This window comes from Lupinus angustifolius, chromosome LG20, assembly GCF_001865875.1.
Source record: "Lupinus angustifolius cultivar Tanjil chromosome LG20, LupAngTanjil_v1.0, whole genome shotgun sequence".
Lineage (NCBI taxonomy): Eukaryota > Viridiplantae > Streptophyta > Magnoliopsida > Fabales > Fabaceae > Lupinus > Lupinus angustifolius.
The window spans coordinates 2,804,006-2,824,206 of NC_032028.1; the positions used below are offsets into that span (position 1 = coordinate 2,804,006).

Consider the following 20,201-nt stretch of genomic DNA (forward strand, 5'->3'; position numbering starts at 1 on the left):
AGAAAACATAATTTCATTAAAAATAAAAATCATAAGATTATAAATTAATATTTTTTATATTATTTTGTGAAGTCTGGTTGGCAAAGAAGATAATTTGTTAAGAGATAGGATCTTAGTTTCAGCTTTACAACTAATCTTAGTAGAAGAAAAAAAGGAGTATGAAGAAGGACTTAATTTAAAAAGTGGATGGTGCCATGGTGGTCAACTTTTTTTTATTTTTTCTTTCCACTTCCAACTTGAGTAGCTGTCAAGCCTGATATGACGAAAGTAGTGGGTCCATACAAGGTTGGGTTATTGAGTGACATAATTGGTATTCAAATTTGAGAGTTTTAATAATGGTTAGGGAAATTAAAGGGTGGTATCTTGATATGAGTGTGATATTTAAATTTGGTATAGAGTTTATTTAATTCTTAGTTCACAAGACCTACAAAGAGAAAAAACCACCAACATATGCTGCAGCATATCATAGTTTCTTCCTCTCATATTGAATCTCTCATTGAAATAGTATCACTATTCCAAAAACATATTTTGTCCAAAGATGTGTATATATAACATTTCATTCAAATTGGTAAAAAATATAAAATTAATATATTTAATTTTTGTTTTATTTTTATAATTGTTCCTTCCCGATAACAAATGAGAAGCATCGGGTACATCAAATGATACAAACTTTGAAAAATAAGATGTGATTCCATTGTAAACTTGCTAATGATTGAATTGAACTTAAAATCATGAACATATGACTCTAAGTGGGTAAGTTCTCAAGGTAGTTTAACCTCTAATAATTCTACCAAATCAATTATCACTTCTTTTCCGAATACTACCTTAAAAATTGATTGTTTTTAATAAGTTTGACTGATAAATTCCATTGCAATTGTTCATGTTTCATCTTCACTAGAATGACTAATGAAAGAATCATTTATATTAACCCAAACCCATAAACTGACAAGAAAAACGCAAACAATATTTTTTTATCAATTATAAACTGGGCTTAATTTCATTCGAATATTGGGCTTTATTTTAACTAACGATTACCAGTGCTACACTACAATCATGGGCTTGGATTAATTCCAAGCAAGGCCCAAAATCCATAACAACCAAGTGAGGAAAAAGAGAAGAAAAAATTAATCAAACAATCAATGGGATGGGGAAGAAAAGCTGAAAAACCAACAAAAGAAACAGTGTGAATCTGAATCCGCACTTTGTACTTTGCATTGTGAAATTTTGTTATCCTTTTGGTTTCTGATCGGATAGTTTCTCCATTCACTTTGTGATCTCCATGTCCATCACCATTCAAACCTTGGAAGACAGGTACACTTCATCAACTCAAAATCCGCTGTTTATGTTTCTTCCACCTCGTTCTGTGTTTTTTCACGACCAAATTGTATTTGATAAGATACTTCATTTATATTTTATTCCCGTGTATGTTTTATTTATTGTTAATTTTTTATTGCTTTTGATTATATAAAACCTATGTATTGCTTAGATTCGGTCTTCCATCTTGATTTCTATGGAGTTGAACTAATAATCAGAACCAAGTTTTGTTTTGAAGATGCTCCCATTTTTTTTTGCATAAGGATACTGAATTTTCATCTTGCCGAGGTTCTGCATGCATAATTTTGTTATCCTTTCCATCGTTATTGAACAGTACCTGAATTTAGTGCTACTCCCTTTTATTGTAAACTGTTGATTAAGGATTTTTGGGTAGTAAAGAAATATATAACAGTAGGAAACAAACGAGTTTATGCAAAGGCTGTTGATTAAATTTAAATTCATTGGTAATAGTTCAATATATAGATCCTATAGTTGGTAATTATTTAACGGTTTGTTGTTTCTCTGTATTCATAGCTCCGTCCTGATTATATAATATCGGTTTTGGTTCTAGGTATATTGCTTCTTGCAGGAGACATGGTGTTTTGCCTAATACTACTATTTTGGCAAGCTTTTTCAAGGTCTGTTGTTTATTCCATCTCAAATTTTGCTGCTCAAGCACTGCAAACCTTTCAATATCTCTGTTATATTTGGATATACAGAGATTTACTCTTTTGTCCTGGTAAATGCAGTATACATGGACAAGAGACTTACTTACACCAAACTTTGGTCTTAACCAATTTTTTGTTGTATTATGCAGCATTCACTTTTTTCCTTTCCTTTTACTCCATTTGTTCATGCAGTTACTTTCCTCGCACAGAGGGCAGTGGTTTTATTCCATTTTATACTTTACCCTTTTCACGAGTGTAAGAAGATAAACCTGACCATGACCATGCAGGCTGAGATCAAAAAGTCCTGCAAAGAGCTGTCTAGTCTGGAGATTTTTATTGATGACCTTAAGGATATTGATTGTGCTCCACTTCTTGACGTATGCATGAACCTCGATACTTCGGAAATTGAAGCTGTTGACGTTCGCAATGAAACAGCATGTGCGTTGAACGGAGAATATGCATTGTCATTGATGCGTGCTATTAACCAAAAGCTTCGAGTAGTTGATCTACAGGATCTGTCTTTTGGAAAAGACTTCTTACGGTATATTATGGTGCTTGTTATGGATTATCTTTGTATAAATGACATAATTTCTACTAGTATAGTCACTTTTATTCAGACCTACAATGTTAAGATGGTAATATATAATTTCTAGCTTTGGTTTAGTTGTTTCAAGACTACATATGTGTGGCTCATCATCATGGGGAGATCTTACCTTCACTGATTCACTTTCTGGCATTAGATTTTTCTTGCATACGTTGTTTTTTGTGACTCATACCGGGTTCTATTATTAGGGATATCTCACAAAGTGGTTTAGCTTGCCAAGTTTTGATATTGAGGTCTTCACATTTCCGGAAGCTGAATTTGACTGGGAAGTTCATGCAGATGCACACCCTTGATCTTGATTTTAGTTCATCTCTTACCAGTTTCCAAGAGGACTGCTTTAATTGCATGCCCAATCTAATGCGCCTCTCAATGTGCGAGACACGGATTACAAATCTTTGGACAACTGTTGCAGCTCTCTCTAAGCTCCCTTCTTTGGTTGAACTAAGGTTTCAATATTGGCAATGCTGCAATGATGCTGGGACATCTTTTATCTCACCCAGTAGGAAGTCAGATAGCAGTGTTGATCTTGGCCTGCTTAATAGAGTTCCTTTTACTGGTGAATCTTTCACTGATTCAAGGGTACTGACAGATCCTAACTTCAGTGCAGAAGATCCATTGATAAATTTGTATTCCTTTAATGAAGAAGTTATAAATCATGATGTTCAAAGCATGGATGAGGATTCATCAGATGATAGTGAAGTTGACTTCACTAGTCATCATCATAGATTCTGGCTGTCAGATGTGTTTCCTGGGTGGAATTTTGAAGTGCCTATTCAGAACAAGGTAGTCAACTTGGCCCTGTTTGCCTAACTGCATCTTTTCCTAATGAATTCTCTCGTCTCATGGCATTCTTAATAGTAGAAAAATATCGGTTTGAGAGAAGAAAGTGAAAAGAGAGAAATGGATGAGAAAGATAGTGTGAAGAAAGAAAGAGGTGAGAAAGATAGTGTGAAGAAAGAAAGAGGTGAGAAATATAGTGACTTTTTCTATTGTTTGGTACAAGAGAAAGAGGAAAGAAAAAGAAGAGAAATAAGCGTTTTCTTCTCTCTTTCATTTGTTTTGTAGAGTAGAAAAGGAGAAGCGAGAAATGATTTAACTTTTTGATGTCAAAAATATCATTGAAACAGATATAAGATAAAAAATGTTGATTTTTGTAAATTAGTAAAAACAATATCATTTAAATATTATTTCTTTCTCATAAGTGGAGAGTAAGATATTTTGTGGGACCAGTAACTTTTATATTCTCTCCCTTCTTTCTCTCTTCTCAACCAAACATGAAAAAATTCCCATATTTCTCTTTAACTTCTCTCTCCCTCTTTTCTGTCTTTGAGAACTCTACCTTAAAGGATAAAATAAATCTTATATCCTTTTAACTATTGTTATATTGTATACAGTGGTGCTTAGTTGTGGTAAGGATAATAGCTTGAATACTGAAATATTCATATTAATGGTGAGTATCATGCTTTTGTATTTTGGCTATTTCCACTTTGTTTTGATGGTCATATTGCATTTTCAGTGTTTAGTGAATTACTCCATGACTTAGATTTAATATGCATGCTTTAAGGAAAAGGTAGGTGAAATGCTTAATGTTAAATTCCATAAACGTGAATCATGTTATCAAATTATATATTATATAATGCCGTATGTCATACTATTCAAGCTGTAACTTCGAAATCATTTTTTACCTTGAATTTTGGCTGTTCACATTACAGAATGAAGATGGAGAAGATTCATCTCAAGACGCCTTTACAGCGCATACCACTGATGTTTCTATGAAGTATATGTCTTGTCATGCATCACCAATATGCTATGAGAAACATTACAGAGAGTTCATGATAGCTTCATTATCAAATCTGAAAGTTTTAGATAATTTGACGATCAGAAATAGTGACAGGGAAAGGGCTTCTGGAATATATTCTCAATACTTTCAATATCTTCCATATGGATGGAAGCAAAAAGAGAGCGTGGTAAATATCCTACGTAAGCGAGAAATAAAATCAGGCCACATTAAGGTGCGAACTTCCAAGTGTAGACCGTTGAATCCTTCTGGAGAGTCCAAATACTTTTATACCAGGTCTCTATCTGCTGCTAAAATGGGGTCTTCAACTTGGCCTTTCTTGCACCCCCTTTCTCTATCAGGATGTGAATTAGATAGGGGCTTTCGTCCAAGGCAGTTTGAGTACCATCCATCCGACTCTAGCTTGATGGTCCTTGGAACTCTAGATGGTGAAGTAATTGTTATCAACCATGAGAATGAACATATTGTGAGTTATATCCCATCACTTGGAGCAATGAATAGTGTCTTGGGTCTCTGTTGGCTCAAAAAATATCCCTCCAAGGTATGTACATATTTCACGAAAATGATTCTGTATAGATTCTATTCATAATGTTTATTGTTTTAGTTGATGAATGAATACTAGCAGCTACATATATATTTATTGGCAATTATTGAAATCTTCATCCTAGTGCTCTACATCAACTAACATAATCCATTCCTTGTCATACATAAGTAGCATTTGGTAGACATGTTAGAACAGGATGGAACAAAGCATGTAAGGTGTATTCTATGTTTGGTTTATTTAATAAAAGAATAGATCATGAAATAAGATTATAAAGTTACAACATTTTTGTTCCATTGAAAGGGGCGTGGAACCAAAGAGAACAGAATAGAACATCATTTTCCATCTTTGTTAAGGCTTAAGTGGTTTTAATTCAGACTGAGAGAGATGACCTTGTGTGGTTTTCTGGAAGTAGCAATAATTCAGTATCAGAATTGCAGTCTAGATTTTTTTAGATAAGAAAGGCATTGATTCAGTGAAGCATTCAATTCTCTATAGTTAGTATTAGAGCATTTGCTTCTCCAGTGTTTTTGCTTGAACAATTCTGATGCTATTCTTTCTTGTTGTTGCATGTCAGCTTATAGCAGGTTCAGACAATGGTTCCCTGAAATTGTACGACATCCACCATATGCCAAGAAAAAATACTGGCACACATTGGAATTCTGGTTGTGTTACCTTCGATGAGTTTGACCAGTTGACATCTGTTCATGTTAACTCTACGGATGAATTATTTCTTGCAAGTGGTTACTCAAGAAATGTTGCTTTGTATGACATCAACAATGGGAAGCGGTTACAAGTGTTCACAGATATGCATTCTGGGCATATTAATGTAGTCAAATTTGCAAATCATTCCCCGTCAATTTTTGCCACTTCTTCATTTGATCAGGATGTCAAGATGTGGGACTTGAGACAGAAACCAATATATCCTTGCTTCACTACTTCAAGTTCAAAAGGAAATGTGATGGTTTGCTTTTCTCCAGATGACCGATATATTCTAGCATCAGCAGTTGATAATGAGGTAATTTTTACTTAATAGTGTGTTAGTTATTGGTTACTATGCAGAGTGCAATAACCGGGATAGGCTGTGCACCCCTTTTGGAATCTGGTTCAGCTTTAAAGCAAGTAACAATCACCATCAGATTTTTGTTATCTATGTACATTTATTTCATTTTATTGCTAATATGCTAGTCTTTCTCTTTGGTTAGAAATTTGTGTTAACATTACAATGCTGGTATCCAAACTAACATGTATAATCTGACAGGTTAGACAGATTTCAGCTGCTGATGGTAGGCTTCACTTGGTTTTTGATATAGCTCCCACTGGAAGTTCTCAGAACTACACCCGTTCTTATTACATGAATGGGAGGGACTACATTATTAGTGGGAGTTGTGATGAACATGTTGTTCGTATTTGCTGTGCTCAAACTGGAAGACGCCTAAGAGATGTATCCCTTGAGGTATGTCAATCATCTAATTGATGCACTTCCAGAATTGCTTATTCTATTCCTTCTTAAGAATATGAAGGGACTATATAACTATATGATAGGACTGCGCCATTTATTTATGAACCTAATCTGCACATTCAAACCTTACTTGTATGTTCGTAGTCCCTCACATTTTTCCATTGTGCTTAGAGAGGAGCACGAGTGGCTGATATCTGGCCATTGTGCTTTCATTTCATTGAATTATTTTTCCATTGTATTGAGATTGCTTGTCAACTTCAATGCAGGGAAAAAGCTTAGGAAGTTCCATGTTTGTTCAATCTCTGAGGGGTGATCCTTTCCGGGTAATCCTTATTTTTATTGTACACCTTATTTTTCTCTCTCCATTTTTTCTTTGCAAGAGGTTGAGTCTCGGCATAACAGTAAGGTTGTTGCTTAGTGACTAAGGTCACGAGTTCGAATCTTGAAAATAGCCTCTTTGCTTGGGGGTAAGGCTGCGTACTTTTACTCTCCTTAGATCCCACTAGGTGGGAGCTTCGTGCAATGGGCTGCCCTTTTATTTTTATTTTCTTTGCATTTACCTTTTAATTTCTGCCTACTCAGGTGGGCTGTTTCTGCTGTCTTGGCTTTGCTATATTCTCACATAGCATTTATGTGATATGTCAAATGTCTTACACTTTTTTGTACCTTTTTTTGTGTATTTTTGTCTTCATAACTGGAGATACCTGACACTTGCTGATTGTTATGGTTATGCCAAAGTGACTTTGACATGCTTGATTTCATAGCACAAATCACCCATATATGTGACCCTTTTTCTCGTCTCTCTTTTGTATAACCATTTATAACGTGGCATGAAAAATGAATTTGCTGCCGATTGGTATATGCATGTAAACTACTGTTGAACTGGACATAATTTAAAGTAATTGTGTGGACGAGATACTTACACATTGTGAATGTTTTGCTGAAAAGCAGGAAATAGTTATTTATACTTTTATCCTTATTAAGAAACTCATTCATTCCCTTAAAATAAAAAGAAACTTATTTGTTCAAAATCGTGAATTTATATTCTCTTTCCCTTGTTATTATGATTTGGATATTGTAAAATGGTGTTTTTTAATATGAATTTCAAATGATGTATGCAGGATTTCAATATGAGCGTATTAGCAGCCTACATGCGTCCTGGCTCCAAGTCTGAAATTGTTAAGGTACCTTGTTTTCTTCATTGCATTCTTCTAAAGCACCACAATCTCAATGATACTCCAGTGTTTCTGATTTTATGCTGTATATTTAAGGTCCCTGTTAACAAATATCTTAAGGACATTGTTCAAAAATTTAATAAATAGAAATTTTTTGTAAGAAAATATATTTTGTTAGAATACCATTCTGCTGTCGTTAAATTAAAATGCATATGATTTACAAATATAATTGAGATATTTTAGCACTTGATCTGTGGAGATTTCGTCCCTCATTTTCTTTCAAAATTATAATGTAAAATGTTTTCCTTATTCATTTGTGGCTCACTTCCATTCCATCCTCCAAGGAAACATATTCAATTATAGCTTTCCAAATTCCTCAAATTCGGACCTTTTTTGTGTTCATACTTTGCAGATTAACTTACTAGCATCTAGTGGCTATGCCAATGATGATCCTGATGAGGAGTGCCACTGCCCATCCCACAGTGTGGGAGCTTGATATAAGATTATATGTGTACCATACAGCATGTATAGGTTAATTTCAATTGCTGTTTTGGAGAGTTATAATTATAATTTTTGTATTAAAAAGCTGTTTAGCTCAGCTTTGCCTCCAGCTAGGTAATTTTAATAATAAAACGAATGTAGATAAAGGAAAGCATCTGTAATAATTCAATATTTGCCTTAGTCACACACCATTTGCTGTAAAAATTGTGTCCTAGTTCGATTCAGTTGTAGTTCTTTAAATTACTTGAGCCTAGGTCCTGTTGAGAATAATTTTAATCTGAGATCTGTTTGCTAGTTAAGTTTTAGAGGGGATAGAAAGATAATATTTCGTAGGTATTTCACAAGTGTATTTGATGTCCTAGAACCTTTTCATTATATTCCTTATTCAGAACTTAATTAGCAAACAGTCGCAAACAGACCGGAGAGGGATATTAGCTGCTCTTTCTCATTTAACTCCAAAGGAATAAGGGTGTTATTTTTCCTATTGTAAATTGAAGCCAAGTGGAATCAAGAGCAGTTGCACAACACATGGGGATAGTAACAAAAGAACAACACACGTGAGATGTATCTAGAGAGAGGACAATAACAAAAATCACATAGGGACAAAGGGATAGGAAGGCACCAGAAACCTTCATTGGTGCAGAAAACTAATGGGATAGGTGCATGAACCATTACATGCTGTCTCTTCTTGGCTGGTACAAGCCACCGACTCTACCCATACTTTATTCTAACCCCCATAGAACTCAGACTGATCCTTCTGGTTTACATTTTATTTTATTATTATCACCAACTTTGTTAAGCCTATTCCTTAGTTTTACCAACTTTATTATTGCTTTTCCCAATTTGCCACCATTTTACAAACTCCATCATTATATATACGCCATCACAAACCCCATCACCCAATATTAGCATCATACAAAAAATGAAGCCTGTCTTTGCCACACTGCTGTTTTGTTCCCTTGTGTTAAGCTTCTCTTTCTTGGAGTCAGCCATAGCATCTGAAGATGCATGTAAGATCTTCTTCCACTCTTTGTGATATGTTTCATAAATACCTTTTCATTTGGAGCTTAGTTCTTCGGTTGGTGTAGTGATGTATATTTTTCCTTGTTAATGGCAGCGTTTTGCAGCAAGAAATGCTCGGCTAGGTGCTCTGTTGCAGGAGTTCAGGATAGGTGCTTGAAGTACTGTGGAATATGCTGCGCAGAGTGCAAGTGTGTTCCTTCTGGGACTTATGGGAACAAGCATGAATGCCCTTGCTACAGGGACAAAGTTAACAAAAAGGGCAAGCCCAAATGCCCTTGAACTCAAATGAAGACCAAGCTTGAAGCCCCCACTCAGAATAGGAGAAGTGTGTTTTGTGATAGTAATTGAGAAATTTTAGCAGCGTTAGTTCAACTTATTGTTCCTATTAGTGGTTCTTAAGTAATGTTAGATTATTGTTAGTACTTAGTATGCCCATGTCTGTTGAATGTAGTACTAGATTTGAAGAGGAATAATTTATGATATAAACTTGTTGCAGTGTTGTTTTTTTATCTCATTTTCGCTGACTTGCTTACAAAACAAACAATATTTTATGAACATGATTCTCTTTTATGCCTAGGATTCTTCTGTATAATTCCTACTTCATAATCTAAAGCAATGTGATGTGTCGCATGTCACTGTTTTAAATCTGCCACAATTTCCAACACTTTGGTATCACTCTCATATCTAGTACTAGTATGGACACACTGGGACAGGTACTTGTATTGGTATAGTCACAAGCTATGAAAAATTTCTAAAACTTAAGATACAGGTGCAACATGATATATTAAATGGAAATGTAAAAAATATTTATATAAGTGAGGGATGAAAATGGGCCATTGATGGTAAGGATTAAAGACTTAAATAATGAAGTGCAAGAGGTCCCAAGATTAAGTCTCATTAACAAAAAAATAATAATTTGAGTTTCATCTACAACAAAAATAATAACATACTAACAATAAAAAAAAAGTGAATAATGAAATAATTAGATGCATGCAATTTTTATATATTTATAGGTATTATTTTTATTTAGGAGTTAAGAGAAAAGTAAATTATAACTTATTTTTAAGAGTTATATATGGTTAGTATATAATTCACAATTTATTTCTATTATTTATTTTTTGAATATCTAATAGTTATTAAGCATGAATTTCTAGTGCTACAATAACATTTATAAAATTCATACCCTATTAATGAGTATATACATATTTTTCCTATATTTTTAATCTCCCTTCTCGATTGCACTTCAATAATAGAAAACAGTTTGATGAGGGGGGCTAAGACATGCAGGCTTCATCAACTTTCCTTTCCAATAATTATGTTTGGTCGGATGAGTTTTTCCTATGGAACTCATGTCCCCTTTTCCACTATTCAATAAAATCTTGGCTACCATGTGTAATCTTCACCGTCAAACTTCTTTTAACGAAGTGTGTGGATGAGATTAATTCAGTTCCCATTACGCATAGATAATTAAACGACAACGTATGGAATTTCTCCGCTCCAAACCTGTGAGATTTGAAATGCAGGCCAGGGAAGGGAAAAGAAAAGGTTGTGACTTGTGAGCACCGAAAGTAGAAAATGGATAAGTCGAAGATCGAAGAGGTTATTGAGAAGCAGGTCCTGACGGTGGCGCAGGCGGTGGAGGAAAAAATTGATGATGAAATCGCCGCACTCGAACGTCTTGACGCCGACGATATTGAAGCCCTAAGGGAGCGCAGATTGCAGCAGATGAAGAAGATGGCAGAGAAGCGAAGCCGCTGGATCTCCCTCGGACACGGCGAGTACACTGAGATTCCTTCTGAGAAAGAGTTCTTCTCCGTGGTCAAGGCCAGCGAACGCGTTGTTTGTCATTTCTACCGTGAAAACTGGCCCTGTAAGGTACACCGATTTCATGCTTTCCAATGCATGTTAAGTGGAACAAGAACTAGGTCTCTTTTACTCTCTGCATATCAGATTATGAGAATTTGATCAATGAATGTGTAATTGTATGCAATTTAAAGCACTGCTATTGGCACAAGTATTAGTATTAGGATTTTTTCTCTCTCTGACGGATGAATTATTAAAATCCAAATTTTAATTGATAGCTTCAGCCTGAAAAGTAAGGGTGTCGATATTATACATAACTTGCTGCCAGCGGCAAGATAGATATTTTTATTGCAGAAAACACCACCACCTTAGTGTTAGGAAAGTGGAAGCTGAGGTACATGGATATACAATTCCTTTTGAAGAATTATTTATCTTTCACTTTAAACTCCATGAGTGCATTTTGAGTGTTTTCAAAAAATAAATTAACATGTTCATGTGTATTGGATTGCTCATTGAATCAATTACACCATAGAAAACCATGTGAAACAGTCTCATTAGTATTATCACCATAGCGAATTAAATCAGTTACAGGCACCATAATTTGAGTACAAGTTCAGCAAATATTAATGTACCAGAATTTGAGTATAATACAGCAAGTGCTAATTACGATTAACGCTCGCAATTGTGGTATTTACTTAACTCCCGCATTTTCTAGGATATAAAATGTAGGAGAAATAATTCATGTGCATGTTTCATGTGCAGGTAATGGACAAGCATTTAAGTATACTAGCAAAGCAGCATGTTGAGACTCGATTTGTGAAAATTAATGCTGAAAAAAGTCCATTCTTGGCTGAGAAGCTTAAGATCATTGTTCTCCCAACCATTGCCCTCATAAAGAATGCCAAAGTGGATGACTATGTGGTATGTAGATCAAAGCACTTGATGATAACAGTGATTATTGCTAATGATTTTTGTTTAAAGAGATTTCTCCCCTTGATTCTTTCAATTTTAGCAACATCAATTTGATAATGGCATGTGTGCTAGGTGGGATTTGATCAACTTGGAGGGTCTGATGAGTTTAGCACGGAGGAATTGGAAGAAAGATTGGCTAAAGCTCAAGTGGTCGTTTTTGAGGGTGAATCTTCATTGAATCATGCCAGGTCTAGTGCACAAACTAAAAGAAGTGTTCGACAGAGCTCAAATGCTGACTCGTCAGATTCAGAGTAACTCACATTTTCTAATAAGTTTTATTTATGCTGCTCTCGTGGAAGACTGTGGATTAGGGACACATTTTCAACGTAGTCTCATTTATCATCATCTTGGTGTGTTTTTGTCTATATGAATTTATCATGATTGTCGTTCTTGTTCTAGTAGATTTAGTGATTATATCACATGGCTTATACTGAAGTTGAGATATCTCATCTTGGCTGAAACATTGTTGAGATGTTCTTCTGATTGTATTAAAATGATAATTTTACAAGTTTAGACACAATCCTGATGTATTTCTTCTAGGCTATGTTATGATGCCAATGGAAGGAAAGGGTGGATTGCAAGGAATGGTAAAGGTCATAGGAGGTAGGCCATGACAGCAAGAAATTGGGGCAATGGTTACAAAAGTTGAACCTAGGCATCTCCCTTTCTTAGACTCTCCATGCTCCTCCCTTAGGCTTTATTTTTCTCTGTTTCCATGTGTCTTTATCATTCCAACTTTCTCAATTGTTACTCATAAATCTATGCAATCTTTGAGACCAGTAGTAATGCGACGAGTATCATAGTACATCTTCCAGTTATATACTTCTCCAAACATTGCTCCTTCTGCTCCAGATGAGTATGTTGCTGTCATCACAATAACCTCATGGGAAGGAGGGATAGCTGCTTCCCTGAATGATGGAACCAGACCTAAGCACATGAGGAAAGTTCAACCCAAAAGATTAGTTTATTGGGCGAGAGAGTCTTATAGCTTAAGTACTTTGTTGAGTTTGCTATGAATGTAGAATTCCCAACATTGTCGCCCCCTTTTAAGGGCCGACATCCACATTGGCTTTTACTCTCTCGATATTGACTTGATGGTAGCCCTTTATCTTTTGGCGGCTTCCGTCATCTATCAGTACTCGGTAACATACCTTAGTTCAGTCTATAGGTAGCCCTTTCCATTGCACAACTCTCAATGAAAACACCAATTTAGGGGTAAGTACATGAGGAGAGCTCAACCTAAAAATACTAGTCTATTAGATAGGAGAGCTTCATGACTTATTACATTGAGTTTACTATGCCAGGACTCCTAACAAACCATCTGTATACTTTTCTTTAAAAAAAGAACTAATTAAAATTATACATTAAATGAGTGTAGTTGCAAATAGACCATAGGAAATCTAGTAAGAAGAATGGTTTGCTTTATGTTAAATAAATTCTTAAATCTTCTCTATAATGTTATGATATTATTTTTGTAAAGCCAAAAAATACATCACAGTATATTAGTCTCACCGTATTATGATAGCAAAAACGTCGGTTAAAAGTTTTTGAAAACATTTTAAATTTTTTTGACATCTGTTGCAAAAATTGATTCACTTCAGAATAAAGAAAAAATCAATGCTGTGAGTACTTCACCGGTTTATTCTAACAATCAATGAATCATCAAAGTTTCTAATAATACAATAATCCTGAAACTTAATAATACTGGCATCTATGCCTACTTACTTCAGCTGAAGTTGGTGATTTTTCTAACAATTACAACTAAAATAACAAATAAGTCAACATGTAACACTGAATCATCGAATGTTAATTACATAAAGAAAGCCACATAACATGTTTTATGGTCCCTTAAAACTGTATCCTGAGCCGTTTCTCAACAAAAGCCAACACCTTTTTCCCGTAAAAATGGTTACACAGATCTCTATATTTGGTCAAAATGCTATCTAACATCCTTTTATGCAGGTAGCCCTGCAATAAACAGAGGGAAAAAAAGAGATAAGCACATGATTAAAGATATAAACACACATAAACATAGTAGTAGTATCATACCTTGGAGTTTTCCAGTGCAGTCTGAGCAACATAATTTCCATAAGGATCTTGAAGGACACTAAAAAATTCAGTGCTATTCATCAATTCGAGAATTATAGTCATAGAATCCCTCTCCTCAGAATATTTTAAGAGATTTTGCACCACATTGCTAGCATGCTTGTTCCTGGATAGTTGAACATATTTACCCCCAAGCTCTGATATTATCATTCCATTGACTTTAACTATCTCCATCTCAACTAAATATTGCACCACATAGTTTCTGTGGTTATAATTAACAAAAAATATTAGTTTATAAAGAAAGAAGGAACATTCAAACTCAATGAAATACACTATCTGGGCAATTTTAAAGAAATTTCATGGTTATCATTCTTTTGTAAAAAAATATTTAGTTATAAACCTAAGATATCTGATACTTACAAAAGAAAAAATAAACTTTTGTCTATCTTACATGTAAGGTACTATTCTATATTTTTAACTTCTGAAATGTTATCAACGAAAAAGCATGTGAGAATATCTTTGTCCTTTCAAATATGAGTTTCAAAAATAAATTGTCCATAAACCATATAAAATAATGATGCATTGTTCAAGAGTTGAACACAAACCCATATGGATCTTCAGCTAGGAGTGCTGCATTATAGATGATTGCCTGAACCAGTGGTACTATAGCATCTGGTAGAGCATGTTCCATACATTTTTGAATAACCGAACATCCTTTTTTATCTGTTGCAATATCTACACATTTCATTGCTATTACATACAAAATCTCCTGAAAGAAAGTTTTAATTTAAATTAAATATTAATAGAAGAAATAAAGAGAAAAAAATACTGTCCTCCATTGAGACTTTGAGAGTGTCAATAATAACATAGGATATTGATAATAAAAAAACAAGCATAAGAATATAAGAATGTAAAAGATGAATGTGATGGACATTACGCATTGATATTCCACGGGGAAAACTTTTAGACATTGTTCAATTACATAACCACCATTCTCATTTTTCATCAATGTAACAGTGATTTGCTTTATTGCATTTATAACTTCATTAATCTGCATACGAGTTTTTACATTCTCCAACATTCTCTGTATAACCCTTGTTCTGTAAGGGACAGAAAAAAACAAAAAAAGTGGATATAGTTAAGCAGTGTATTACATACAATTCAACCATGATTTTTTTTGTTGAAGAACAGAAATACTAAAGTTAAAGTAATACCCATTATTATCCATGCACACATCTCTCAGCATATGCACATTTTGGATAATTGATAATACAATTAAATCCTTCTTCTCATCACTCACACTTGTTGATTCAAAAATCTTTTGAATCAAGTAATTGCCAAACTGGTGTGTGATTAGCTCGTACAAGTGATCTTTAACTCCAAAGAGTATCATGTCAATGAACTCCATTGATCCCTCATCAATCTTGAATTGCAGGTAACGACATTTACCTTGATCCTTTGCCATTGAAACTAGTTTTGCCCTCAAGCCTTTAAGTACATTAGATTCATGACATCGAATAATTTGCCCATTAACCACATTCCCATTATACTGCATTTGATGATTCAAATATCTATTATTAGACAATGAATTTGAGCAACTTGGGACACTGGGATTATTCAAAGCCGCTTGCACCCTTGGCGCAGCCGCAGCAAGGTGAATGGAAGCAGAATTTTCGTAGAGAGGTTGGCTTATGAAATTGTTAGGCGTAAAAGCACTACTATTTCTAAAAGGGTAACTCAAGCTGAGTCTTCCCATAGTAGATTCGAGATCATCAGGTCCAGGAAGACTAGTACTAGAACCCTGATAGCCATGAAGGTTTCTTGGTGGAACAAAAGATTCATGGGTTTCTTGTGCCACAAGTATGGGGTTCCAAAAATTATGATTTTGAACAATAGCAAAGTCATCATTCAAAACATGGCTTTGTGATGTGCCATGTTGAATAGGAGAGTTGTGTATTAAGAGATTGTTGGCATGAACATTGTTATGTGGGGGAAGTGGAAGATTATTGTGTTTCATTGAGAAACAAAAAGAGTTTGAAGGAAACAGAGTAGAGTGAGATTGAAGTACTTGGATGGGTTTATTATGCAACAAGATTTTATATAGATACAAGTTCAAAATAAGATTGAAGTAAAGTTAATTTAGATACTAATTTGAAAAGTTGTTAATATCCAACTAATGATTTTTTAAGAAAATTTGTAGAGAGATAATGTTTTTTATTATCATCAAATTTATAAGACGTGTTTTTTTATGGAAAGATTGACATCTTTTCCAATCTTATCCTAGAATCACTAGTAAATATACTACTTCAAATTTGTGAGTACTAATAGACTCAATTATCTTATTTTTTGTGTGAACAATATTATGATTTTATTTTTTATGGATTGTATTTGCAATATGATTCTATGAAACAAATAAAAATAAAAATGCAAATTTGGATTTTTGATGAGATTCTAAAAATATATATTTTTCTTTTAAATCAATATTTGATTTGTGAAATTATAAACTTATGATTTAAAAGTCTACCTAGTTAAGTTTCTTATTTTTATCTTAAAATACTGTCCAAATAGTACTAGTGAACCATACAGCATGAACATTATTTAATTAGTTTTAGTTTTAATAAGGATATGTATGGAGACTACTGGTGACAAAATTATCCATAGCATCCAAATTAAATTCATTCGTTGGAGCTAATAGATTTAAATGGATGTAATTTAATGGATAATGTTGATAATTGATGGATTCAAATCAATCCATTATATCCAATCGATATCCATGGAATTATCCATTTGGATGGATATCCAATCCATCCAAGAATAAAAAAATTATTTTCTTTGTTTTTCAATTTCATTTATATTTAAGAAAATTAAATTCGAGCAAATTTATCAATGATTCTCACTTCACTTTTAATATTTTATTAAATTCATATCAATGGTAGGAAATGTATATGTAATTGATATAAGTGTTGTTCAAACCGTTTCGTATCGACTTGTTGAACCTTTAAATTAGTGAACCGATTCTAATACAGGTACGGTATAATAATTATATCGGTCATGCAATCATATCGGTCAAAATCGGTCATAACGGTTGGTTTTCAATTGAACCGTACCGGTAATACCGACCGGATTTTATATAAATTAATTTTTTAATGAAAATAAAAAATATTGATTTTTTATTGATTTTTCAACATTAGTATTAATATATTATATATGTATATCTAATTTTGTCGGTATGTGGTTTAACTAATGAACTACTAGTTGAATCACTGGTTGAACCACTATACCAGTACGACAGTACCCTGACTAGTTTATGACCGACACGGTATTAATAACACTGATTAATATTAAAATTTTATTTTTAAGTACATAACATAAAGATGTATGATAAAAATGTATGCACTGACCAATGAGTCTTATATACGATCATCGGATCATCTATCATTTATATCTAAATTATCATTGACTATTCAAAAAATAATAATTCAAACGAATAGTAAATGATATAATGATTATGTATAAATATTTATACTCACATTGCATAATTATTACACACTAAAAGTATTTGTTAAATAATTTATATGTAGAACCTTAAACGACATATTATCACAGAATTTTGAAAAAAAAATATTTTCCATAAAAGTTCAGAAAAACACTTTTTAAAAAAGTTGATTTCTAAATTATTTTAGAAGTGTTTTTTAAAAGGTGATTTTAAAAAATGTTTAGTTGAAATAGTAGTTTCTAAAATAATGATTTTCTTCAATAGATTTTTCTAGTTACAATAAAAAAATCAAATAGATTGAATATTCATTTATCCAAATCCATAAAAAGGGAGTCATAGATGAATTGGATGATTGAAATCTATTGGATATTGATGAATTGAATAACATAAAATATAGTTTAAATGGATTTATATAGATTAATGGATAGCTTTCCATCCATCCATTAACATCCAAATTCATCCATTTGTCACCTTTAATGGAAACAAATTGTTAAGGGGTTATTTATCCCTTATTTTGGCTAATATTTACCTCTTTTTTTCAAACCACTGTTAAAATTCAAAATTTGAACTTAAGTTTTGAATTACTGTTTGTTGTATTTGTTTTTGAAAATCGGGTTTATATATATATATATGAAACAAATGAAGAGCATATATCTATTGCGATAAATAGGATATTTTAATACTAAATATTATATTAAAATGAACATATAAAAATAAAAAGTTACAATCCAATTTTGGATTTTTAATATGTTTGTAGAAATATCTATTTTTATTTTTAAATCAATATCTGAATTTTGAATTTGCTAACTAATGATTTAAACATCTACCGAGTTAAGTTTCTTATCTATTAATTATATAATAAAAAAAAGTTCTCACACATTATTCATCGTCACATATCAATTTCTTATTTATTTTTTTCTCTAAATGGTTTCACCTCCTTCATGTGTACATTTTCATACTATATATTTCATTTCCTTATTATAATAATATTAAATTCATTATTGCATTTCTTAATAATAATTTCAAAACAAAATACAGGTATTGAGTCTTTATATATGTTGATTACAGTATATATTTTCTTTACTTATTATAATAATATTAAATCTATTATTGCATTTTGTAATAATTTCAAAGCAAAAAATACTGCAATAAACCTTTATCTGTGATGACTAACGTCATACTAAATATATTTACTTCTATCTATTTACTATGTAATAAAACAAGCTACTTATGATGTCATGGTGTGACAAATGTTTGATATTGATGCAATTTTCTCCCTCTCAAACAGCTACACACACTTACAATGGATCGATTCACACTCTATCCACTTTTCATAATAAATAATTCGTTTAAATTCATTCCACATCATCACGTGCCACATATGGCTTCCTTCTTAATTTGTTTATCTCCTAAAAGGGTTCCATGATACTACTATGTACCTACCAACACTATATAATCACTTTTGTACAATGTATATTTCATAATTAATAATAAAAAGTATATAGAATATCTAATTTGTTATGGTGATGACAATGATGAAAAATAATTATTGCAACACTTAAACCTTTTAAAGTTTTAATCAACATACTTATGAGAGAGGTAATGAATAATATTTCATATTCTTATTAATGATAAATAGCTAAAATATCGATGAAAAGTTGTATCGTATATTAATAGCCTATTATTTTCCTTTTAACGTTTTAATTATATGAGAGGTGATGAATATTATTCAAAATTCTTACTACCGATAAATAACTAACAATATATCATTATCCAACTAACTATTCAGCCAATTAATATTTTTATTATTAAATATTATCATCTCACTTTTGGTAATAAAATCTTTTCACCTTCCATTATGTAATTATTTAATTTAAATTGAAAAAACTATATATTTTTACATCATCAAAGCTTTATGATACGTTTCCCACCAGAGACGGGAACGTGTTTGGATAGGTCCAAGTAGTGCATTACATGTACATGCCTCATTACTTCATTTTTCGATCCAGACTCACCTCAAACCAATGTTGGTACCTGTTGAGAATACTACTTGCGGGTCCTTTAGTACTCAATGAATCTGTGAGTACCCATAAATTAAAAATATTAAAAGTAATTGTAGTTTTTTTTACATAATTGTATGTTTGTTTCCTGAAATTTTATATGTTATTTAGACAATTAACAAGAGAAAAAATTATAAAATATAATTTAAAGTCTTAAAGCGAATTTAAATTGATTATTAAACATAACTCATTTTATCAAACAAACATAAAAACAAAGTCATTACTTCAACATTATGATGTAAAATTGATTTAGTAAGATCTGTTTAATAAATATAACATTAGATTATGCATATGAATTAACAACATACCATCATATCACATTTCTTAACAATATATCATCATTGTTATAATCATATTATTTATGAATTAATATGATATTACAATTATGGATTAATATGCATAATCTAATAGTGGGTCTCAAAATCTCGGGTCTCAATTACCGGCTAGTCCAAAAATACGGATTCAGACTAGACCCGTTGCGGTTATTCGCAGGTCTAGGTACCCATTGTCATCCCTATTTCCCACTGATTTTTAATATCATTGTTTAGATCCTTTCGATTTTAATTTCCCCCTATTATAATTGAAAAAATCAAATCCGTAATTGAAGTTTTTTGTTTTAAAAAATCAAATTCGAAATTGGATAAAAATATTTCATTTCCTACATGTTTTAAAATATTTATTTTCAATAAAATCACATAGTATTATGTTTAAGTCTCCTATTTTCGTAGAAAATTTAAA

General features: G+C 32.5%; 5 protein-coding genes across 5 annotated transcripts; 3 read left to right on the plus strand and 2 right to left on the minus strand.

Moving 5' to 3' along the window:
- Positions 1,123-8,314, plus strand: LOC109336193. Its single transcript, XM_019572640.1, has 10 exons — positions 1,123-1,311; positions 1,886-1,952; positions 2,270-2,523; positions 2,775-3,369; positions 4,299-4,925; positions 5,503-5,943; positions 6,187-6,381; positions 6,654-6,710; positions 7,509-7,571; positions 7,975-8,314. The coding sequence occupies exons 1-10, from the start codon at positions 1,280-1,282 to the stop codon at positions 8,056-8,058; spliced, it is 2,415 nt and encodes an 804-aa protein (XP_019428185.1). The 5' UTR covers positions 1,123-1,279; the 3' UTR covers positions 8,059-8,314.
- Positions 8,650-9,595, plus strand: LOC109336196 (peamaclein-like). Its single transcript, XM_019572642.1, has 2 exons — positions 8,650-9,073; positions 9,181-9,595. The coding sequence occupies exons 1-2, from the start codon at positions 8,986-8,988 to the stop codon at positions 9,363-9,365; spliced, it is 273 nt and encodes a 90-aa protein (XP_019428187.1). The 5' UTR covers positions 8,650-8,985; the 3' UTR covers positions 9,366-9,595.
- On the plus strand, positions 10,590-12,381 carry LOC109336195 (thioredoxin domain-containing protein 9 homolog). The gene is made up of 3 exons (XM_019572641.1): positions 10,590-10,961; positions 11,652-11,810; positions 11,934-12,381. The coding sequence occupies exons 1-3, from the start codon at positions 10,662-10,664 to the stop codon at positions 12,114-12,116; spliced, it is 642 nt and encodes a 213-aa protein (XP_019428186.1). The 5' UTR covers positions 10,590-10,661; the 3' UTR covers positions 12,117-12,381.
- LOC109336155 (pumilio homolog 12-like) lies at positions 13,458-15,041 on the minus strand. The gene is made up of 3 exons (XM_019572572.1): positions 14,513-15,041; positions 13,911-14,169; positions 13,458-13,829 (listed from the first exon to the last, which is right to left on the minus strand). Exons 1-3 carry the CDS (start codon positions 14,653-14,655, stop codon positions 13,710-13,712), a joined length of 522 nt encoding a protein of 173 aa, XP_019428117.1. The 5' UTR covers positions 14,656-15,041; the 3' UTR covers positions 13,458-13,709.
- On the minus strand, positions 14,719-15,924 carry LOC109335399 (pumilio homolog 2-like; the record flags this gene model as incomplete). The annotated part of the gene is made up of 2 exons (XM_019571535.1): positions 15,122-15,924; positions 14,719-15,007 (listed from the first exon to the last, which is right to left on the minus strand). Coding segments are annotated over exons 1-2 (1,092 nt in total), but the record flags the coding sequence as incomplete, so codon positions are not given.